The sequence below is a fragment of the Salvelinus alpinus genome, chromosome 14 (genome assembly GCF_045679555.1).
Source record: "Salvelinus alpinus chromosome 14, SLU_Salpinus.1, whole genome shotgun sequence".
In the NCBI taxonomy this organism is placed as follows: domain Eukaryota; kingdom Metazoa; phylum Chordata; class Actinopteri; order Salmoniformes; family Salmonidae; genus Salvelinus; species Salvelinus alpinus.
The window spans coordinates 7,503,920-7,513,000 of record NC_092099.1 but is presented as its reverse complement, the minus strand read 5'-3'; the positions used below and the strand labels follow the sequence as shown (position 1 = coordinate 7,513,000).

At 41.3% G+C, this 9,081-nt stretch overlaps 1 protein-coding gene across 19 annotated transcripts in view; it reads left to right on the top strand.

Moving 5' to 3' along the window:
• Window positions 1–214: 214 nt before the first annotated feature.
• Window positions 215–9,081, top strand: part of LOC139539159 (E3 ubiquitin-protein ligase MYCBP2-like) — a 233,145-nt gene continuing 224,278 nt past the window's right edge. For all 19 annotated transcript variants that reach the window (XM_071342003.1, XM_071341989.1, XM_071341984.1 and 16 more), the window contains exons 1-2: window positions 215–861; window positions 3,748–3,823. In XM_071342003.1, the coding sequence (XP_071198104.1) occupies window positions 596–861; window positions 3,748–3,823 (342 nt within the window). In that variant the 5' untranslated portion in view covers window positions 215–595. The remainder of the gene's footprint in view (window positions 862–3,747; window positions 3,824–9,081) is intronic.

Genomic DNA, 9,081 nt, shown 5'->3' with positions numbered 1-9,081 from the left:
TACATGCAATATTGGCACAAGCCGTACCACCCTCTCAGGTCCTAGAGCCTGAGAAAGGAGATATGGAGAACTAAAATAATGTACTATTTTTATTAGGGTAGATTAAGTTAGTTTCACTATTATGTATGGATTTATTTATTTTGGTTTCAAATCGTCCAGTTGGTGGCGGCAATACACCTTTTTGTGTCTAGTCCACCATAAAACACACAGAAGAAGAAGGATGATGATGATGAAGAAGCTAAGATGGCAGCACATTTGAAAGTGCTGCCTATTCGGAGTAAAGAAACACTACACAATGAAGACACACTTTTAAAAAAGATTATTGCTTTAATTCCAAAGACAAAATGGCTTGAGATTCGGAATTCAGGGAAACAAGTGCCGATTCCACGGTCTGGAATTGGAAGCCTATTTCGCAGTTGCACCGCGTTGACTCCGTTTGTGCCGTTTTAGGAGATACACTGGATGTGGCTGCATTTCAGGATGGACAAATGACGAGGTGTAGGATTTTCGATTGACAGTTGTGATATAACGGCAAGCTATCTAGGTAGCTGTTATATTTTTTGATGCAATATATGCATTGTTCTCCAAAACGATTATGTGTGCTGCTGCGGCAGTCGGTGATGGAGGGATTGTGCCATCCCCATTACCTTCGATGCGGCTCGGCATCAGCGTAATTTCTGGAGTTGGGGACGATTTCTCCTCTTTTGGGTCGGGAATGGGTTCGTGTCAAACACCAGGAACCCAGTCGGATTGCCGAAGTCGATACCAACTTCTACTCTCTGGGCGAGCTTTAGCGGAAAGATACAGGATGATTTATTCCACGGCTATCAATGACAAGGAGCAAGGGATAAACCAAGGAAGGTAGGTTGAAATTGTGAAAATTCTAAATTGCAGGCTTGTCTGAGCTAGTTGGCAGCCTTCGTAGCTAACTTGCTACGTTAATTAGCCCAACTACCTGCATGGTTTTCACATCACCAATGTTTGAATGCAGGCTCACACAGCTAGTTAGCCAAGCTAACTTCCCTAGCTAGTTTGCTAGTAAGATGCTTAATTTAGTGGTTCAGCAACTAGTTGGCCACATGATCGTCTTTAGTGTCCAGTCGTGATAATACTTTTACTGTGGGGTAACGTTATGGGTAGGTTAGTTTGCAGAAACCCGTCAATAGTGCTACCTAGTTATATCGGTAACTTGGCTAGTTAACGTCAGCTAATGAGTCCCTAGCTAACCTCTAGCTAGTGCGTTAGTTAGCACAGTTAGCTACATTTCCTCCCTAGCTTCGTTGTTGGTTGTTAGTGGTATTTTTTTTACGCGGTGTAACGTTACAAGGTTGGTAACTAAGGTCAGAGTTACTCTTCGTATGGGGTTGTTTTTGGGTTAATATATGTAGGTAGCTAGTCTGTAAATTCGGAAAGATAAACAAATAAGACGTCAGTAGCTGCTTAATTTTTGACTAGCCAGCTTAGCTAGATATGTTTATGTGGATCGAACAGTGTTTATCTTGGATATATTCCCAGATAAGTCCCTTTTTTTTTTTTACCATATATATATATATACACAGTTGAAGTCAGAAGTTTACATACACTTAGGTTGCAGTCATTAAAACTCGTATTTCCACCCCCTGCAAATTTCTTTTTAACAAACTATAGTTTTGGCAAGTCGGTTAGGACATCTACTTTGTGCATGACAAAGTAATTTTCCCAGCAATTGTTTACAGACAGATTATTTCACTTATAATACACTGTATCACAATTCCAGTAGGTCAGAAGTTTACATACACTAAGTTGACTGTGCCTTTAAACAGCTTGGAAAATATGTCATGGCTTTAGAAGCTTCTGATAGGCCAATTGACATCATTTGAGTCAATTGGAGGTGTACCTGTGGATGTATTTCAAGGCCTACCTTCAAACTCAGTGCCTCTTTGCTTGACATCATGGGAAAATCAAAAGAAATAAGACCTCCACAAGTCTGGCTCATCCTTGGGAGCAATTTCCAAACGCCTGAAGGTACCACATTAATCTGTACAAGCAATAGTACACAAGTATAAACACCATGGGACCACGCAGCCATCATACTGCTCAGGAAGGAGACGCGTTCTGTCTCCTAGAGATGAACGTACTTTGGTGCGAAAAGTGCAAATCAATCCCAGAACAACAGCAAAGGACCTTGTGAAGATGCTGGAGGAAACAGGTACAAAAGTATCTATATCCACAGTAAAACGAGTCCTATATCGACATAACCTGAAAGGCCGCTCAGCAAGGAAGATGCCACTGCCCCAAAACAGCCAGAAAAAAGCCAGACTGTGGTTTGCAACTGCACATGGGGACAAAGATCGTACTTTTTGGAGAAATGTCCTCTGGTCTGATGAAACAAAAATTGAACTGTTTGGTCGTAATGACCATCGTTATGTTTGGAGGAAAAAGGGGGATGCTTGCAAGCTGAAGAACACCGTCCTAACCGTGAAGCACGGGGGTAGCAGCATCATGTTGTGGGGGTGCTTTGCTGCAGGAGTGACTGGTGCACTTCAAAAAATACATGGCATGATGAGGAAGAAAAAATTGTGGATGTATTGAAGCAACATCTCAAGACATCAGTCAGGAACTTAAAGCTTGTTCTCAAATGGGTCTTCCAAATGGACAATGACCCAAGCATACTTCCAAAGTTGTGACAAAATGGCTTAAGGACAACAAAGTCAAGGTATTGGAGTTGCTCAGCATATGTGGGAACTCCTTCAAGACTTTTGGAAAAGCATTCCTCATGAAGCCAAGAGTGTGCAAAGTTGTCATCAGGGCAAAGGGGGGCTACTTTGAAGAATCTCAAACATATTTTGATTTATGTTTTTTTGGTTACTACATGATTCCATATGTGTTATATCATTGTTTTGATGTTTTCACTATTATTCTACAATGTAGAAAATAGTACAAATAAATAAAAAAACCTTGAATGAGTAGGTGTCAACTTTTGATTGTATATCTGAATTCAAATCCAGCGAGAATCATGTCACTCATCTAGCTTGTTATTGCTAGTGTAACAGTGTTGCTTCCGTCCCTCTCCTCGCTCCTACCTTGGCTCGAACTAGTACTTGTAGGGCCCACAATGCAATTCTTCAGAAAAAGGGGCGTGGCTTCACAATCGTGCACAATTTGTCAAGTGCGCCGAATACAACAGGTTACCTTACAGTGAATTGCTTACTTACACGCGCTATAAACAATATTGCAAAAAAGGTATTAGGTAAACAATAGGTAGGTAAAGAAATAAAACAGTAAAAAGACAGGCTATATACAGTAGCGAGGCAATAAAAGTAGCGAGGCTACTTACATACACCGGCTAGTCAGGCTGATTTGAGGTAGTATGTAGATATGGTTAAAGTGACTATGCATATATGAGAAACCGAGAGTAGCAGTAGCGTAAAAAAAGAGGGGGTGGTGGGTGGGACACAATGCAGATAAGTCGGTTAGCCAACATGCGGGAGCACTGGTTGGTTGGCCCAATTTGAGGTAGTATGTACATGGATGTATAGTTTAAGTGACTATGCATATATGATAAACAGAGAGTAGCAGCAGTGTAAAGAGGGGTTGGGGGTGGTTGGGGTTAGCCTTCAAAATAAAGCTATGGCATTGTACTATTTGTATTCTTTCTGTCCCTTTTTTTTTGGTCAATGTGTTAGAATATTAACTTAACATAGTTGTGATAGGCTATAGACCCAGCTGTTACTGGATTTGCTCATGTTTTTTTACAATGTGTTTCAGGGGAAAGAAAGCTTTAAGCAAGAAGAAGCTGAAACGGCGGCAAAAGTTGAAGTCTAAAGTCAAAACAGGAACAAAGGTAAGATACATTTTCTTGGTACAAGAGGGACCTGACCTCGAGTCACTCAATTTTCTCCGAATAATATAATGGATTCATTGCAAATTTGTTGCTTCAGTTATTTTTGGTCTAAGATGGGCTACTACGAGCATTTCACCTGTTGTATTCGGTGCATGTCATATAGTTCAAGTAACACACACATTTCAACATCAACTGTTCAGAGGAGACTGTGTGAATCAGGCCTTCATGGTCGAATTGCTGCAAAGAAACCAATACGATTTGCTTGGGCCAAGAAACACGAGCAATGGACATTAGATCGGTGGAAATCTGTCCTTTGGTCTGATGAGTCCAAATTTGAGATTTCTGGCTATTTGACCAAGGAGATTTATCGAGTGCTGCATCAGATGACCTGGCCTCCACAATCACCCGACCTCAACCCAATTGAGATGGTTTGGGATGAGTTGTACCGCAGAGTGATGGAAAAGCAGCCAACAAGTGCTCAGTGTATGTGCGAACTCCTTCAAGACTGTAGGAAAAGCATTCTTCATGAAACTGGTTGAGAGAATGCCAAGAGTGTGCCAAGTTTCATCAAGGCAAAGGGTCGCTACTTTGTTGAATCTCAAATATAAACATATTTTGATTTAACACAATTTTTTGCTTACTAAATGATTCCAGCTGTGTTATTTAATAGTTTTGATGTCTTCACTATTATTCTACAGTGTAGAAAATAGTAAAAATAAAGAAAAACCCTGGACACACCTCATTCAAAACTTTTGACTAGTATTGTAATTAAATGTATGCTCCTGAATTTATTTAGGCTTTCCGTACTACAATATTACTCTGTGTGTGTCTTCAGTCCCGCTGTTTCGTAAGCTGTTATTTAAAAAAATCTGTTTTCTGTATTTGAATCTGTTTGACATTATGGTGTATTGTGTGTGTAGGCCAGTGAAACACAATCTCAATTTAATCCATTTTAAATTCCGGCTGTAACACAACAAAATGTGGCACCTTAACTGAAGAAGGATCAACAACACTGTAGTTACTCCACAATACTCACATAAATTACAGAGTGAAAAGTAGTTAGAATACAAATATTCTAAAACATGCATCCATTTTCCAGGCACTAAAGTAATACTACAAAAAATGTGGCAAAGAAATATACTTTTTGTACGGAATACAAATTATGTTTGTGGCACAGGCAAAATCCTAGAAGGGAAACTTAGTTCAATTTGCTTTCCAACAGACACTGGGAAACACATGCATCTTTCATCAGGACAATTACTTAAAACACAAATATACAGTCGTGGCCAAAAGTTTTGAGAATGACACAAATATAAATTTTCACAGTCTGCTGCCTCAGTTTGTATGATGGCAATTTGCATATACTCCAGAATGTTATGAAGAGTGATCAGATGAATTGCAATTAATTACAAAGTCCCTCTTTGCTATGCAAATGAACTGAATCCACAAAAAACATTTCCACTGCATTTCAGCCCTGCCACAAAAGGACCAATTGACATGTCAGTGATTCTCTCGTTAACACAGGTGTGAGTGTTGACAAGGCTGGAGATCACTCTGTCATGCTGATTGCTTTCAAATAACAGACTGGAAGCTTCAAAAGGAGGGTGGTGCTTGGAATCTTTGTTCTTCCTCTGTCAACCATGGTTACCTGGAAGGAAACACGTGCCGTCATCATTGCTTTGCACAAAAAAGGCTTCACAGGCAAGGATATTGCTGCCAGTAAGATTGCACCTAAATCAACCATTTATCGGATCAAGAACTTCAAGAGCGGTTCAATTGTTGTGAAGAAGACTTCAGGGTGCCCAAGAAAGTCCAGCAAGCGCCAGGACCATCTCCTAAAGTTGATTCAGCTGCAGGATGGGGGCACCACCAGTACAGAGCTTGCTCAGGAATGGCAGCAGGCAGGTGTGAGTGCATCTGCACGCACAGTGAGGCAAAGACTTTTGGAGGATGGCCTCGTGTCAAGAAGGGCAGCAAATAAGCCACTTCTCTCCAGGAAAAACATCAGGGACAGACTGATATTCTGCAAAAGGTACAGGGATTGGACTGCTGAGGAATGGAGTAATGTCATTTTCTCTGAATCCCCTCTCCGATTGTTTGGGGCACCCGGAAAAAAGCTTGTCCGGAGAAGACAAGGTGAGCGCTACCATCAGTCCTGTGTCATGCCAACAGTAAAGCATCCTGAGACCATTAATGCGTGCCAGGCCGCCTCAGCATTACGGCTACATTTCTACTATGTCGTAGGCAGAACTTTACTGACTGTCGTATACTTTGATACTGGCAACACCTTTCAGATATAAAGAAATGGCGAAAAAAGTGATGTAATGGTTTGATGAGAATTGCAGCTCGCGTGGTATTCTTCCAAACTGTCTACTGTGAGATTTCCGGTACTAGAGGTGTGCAGGCAGAAAGTAGCTTCGCCGAAGCCACTGTAAGTGAAGCTAATGGGAACACACAAAAATAGAATATCTGGTGACTGAGGCACACTGGTTACAAGTCTAGTTAATCTGAATGGGCCCTAAGACAAAAGTAGAGCTGTAGGTTAGGCCTACACAGCAGACAGGCTGTGTACCAAATGGCACCATTTTCCCTTCCCCACATAGTGCACTAGTTCTGACTAGGGCCATTTGGGACGTAGCTATAGGCTACATGTCCCATTTTTCTCTAAGATACAGTACTACACTGGTAGTGGGGCAAACCCTGTATTTGCAGCAGTAAGAACATCACCCTGCTGACACGTGAGTCAGGGTAGGGGTAGGCGATAGCCTAGTCTTCCCTGGTGCTTTTGGTGCACACCTGCCTGCATTGTTACCATTGTTACCATTGTTACCATTGCCAAGTGGGTAAAAAATCTTCCGCCGACAGATTCTCCTGACTACAGCTCGAATCCTCTTAAGTGAATTAAGCATCTCTATAGCTCTAGGATCAGTGAGAGTGAGTTCCCAACACGCTCCTCTCTCAAAATCTAATTTGATTCGAAAATAGAGAGATAATAGTTTTACTTTTCGCTCTCCACTCCTTTTCCTCTTTTTAGTGCTCATTTCCCAAACAAAGCCCCTTTCTCTCTGTTTTGTAGCCTTATTGGCATATTATAACTAGAGGTCGACCGATTATGATTTTTCAATACCGATACCGAATATTGGAAGACAAAAAATACCGATTAATCGGCCGATTTATAAAAAAAATAAATATATATATATCATACACACACACATTTTTGTAATAATGACAATTGCAACAATACTAAATGAACAATGAACACTTTTATTTTAACTTAATATAATACATAAATACACACACACGCACACAGCTCTGAAGTGACAATGATACTGAAGAGTCTGCTTAGGAGACAAATACTCTCAACTGTTTGAATAAAAATAGATTTTAAGTTACCTGTGATGAATGTTGAAAACACAAACCATAATTTCTATATGCAGGAAATCCTATTTTAATAATGGGCATGGTAAGAATTGACAACCAAAGTGCGAGTCATAATTCCCATGACACCTAGCAAAATCTGAAAAGCGGTTCCTTCATTTATTGCATAGGATATTTTTAGATTCACTTAAAATAAGGTCTGTGTTTCGTGTAGGCTTACATCACCGTGCCAATTTTATAACTGTGTAGATATCCATAGGACAAGGTAACTCTGATCAATATTGGCTAAATATAAGCGAAGATAAAAACCTTTGTAGAGTGGATTTATGAAAATATGTTAACAAACGTTACCTTATCCTAGTGAGATTTACATGGGTATCAAAACGTCGAGGCGGTTTAAGCCTGCACGAAACACAGACCTTATTTGAAGTAGATCAAGACATTCTCTATGGAAGACATGAACGGTAAAATAACGAAGGAACCCCTTTCAAATTCAGCCGCAAGTTATTACAGGAATTATAACGCGTCGACTATTTCTCTCTAAACCATATACAGTGGGGAGAACAAGTATTTGATACACTGCCGATTTTGCAGGTTTTCCTACTTACAAAGCATGTAGAGTTCTGTCATTTTTATCATAGGTACACTTCAACTGTGAGAGACAGAATCTAAAATAAAAATCCAGAAAATCACATTGTATGATTTTTAAGTAATTAATTTGCATTTTATTGCATGACATAAGTATTTGATACATCAGAAAAGCAGAACTTAATATTTGGTACAGAAACCTTTGTTTGCAATTACAGAGATCATACGTTTCCTGTAGTTCTTGACTAGGTTTGCACACACTGCAGCAGGGATTTTGGCCCACTCCTCCATACAGACCTTCTCCAGATCCTTCAGGTTTCGGGGCTGTCGCTGGGCAATACGGACTTTCAGCTCCCTCCAAAGATTATCTATTGGGTTCAGGTCTGGAGACTGGCTAGGCCACTCCAGGACCTTGAGATGCTTCTTACGGAGCCACTCCTTAGTTGCCCTGGCTGTGTGTTTCGGGTCGTTGTCATGCTGGAAGACCCAGCCACGACCCATCTTCAATGCTCTTACTGAGGGAAGGAGGTTGTTGGCCAAGATCTCGCGATACATGGCCCCATCCATCCTCCCCTCAATACGGTGCAGTCGTCCTGTCCCCTTTGCAGAAAAGCATCCCCAAAGAATGATGTTTCCACCTCCATGGTTCACGGTTGGGATGGTGTTCTTGGGGTTGTACTCATCCTTCTTCTTCCTCCAAACACGGCGAGTGGAGTTTAGACCAAAAAGCTCTATTTTTGTCTCATCAGACCACATGACCTTCTCCCATTCCTCCTCTGGATCATCCAGATGGTCATTGGCAAACTTCAGACGGGCCTTTACATGCGCTGGGTTGAGCAGGGGGACCTTGCGTGCGCTGCAGGATTTTAATCCATGACGGCGTAGTGTGTTACTAATGGTTTTCTTTGAGACTGTGGTCCCAGCTCTCTTCAGGTCATTGACTAGGTTCTGCCGTGTAGTTCTGGGCTGATCCCTCACCTTCCTCATGATCATTGATGCCCCACGAGGTGAGATCTTGCATGGAACCCCAGACCGAGGGTGATTGACCTTCATCTTGAACTTCTTCCATTTTCTAATAATTGCGCCAACAGTTGTTGCCTTCTCACCAAGCTGCTTGCCTATTGTCCTGTAGCCCATCCCAGCCTTGTGCAGGTCTACAATTTTATCCCTGATGTCCTTACACAGCTCTCTGGTCTTGGCCATTGTGGAGAGGTTGGAGTCTGTTTGATTGAGTGTGTGGACAGGTGTCTTTTATACAGGTAACGAGTTCAAACAGGTGCAGTTAATACAGG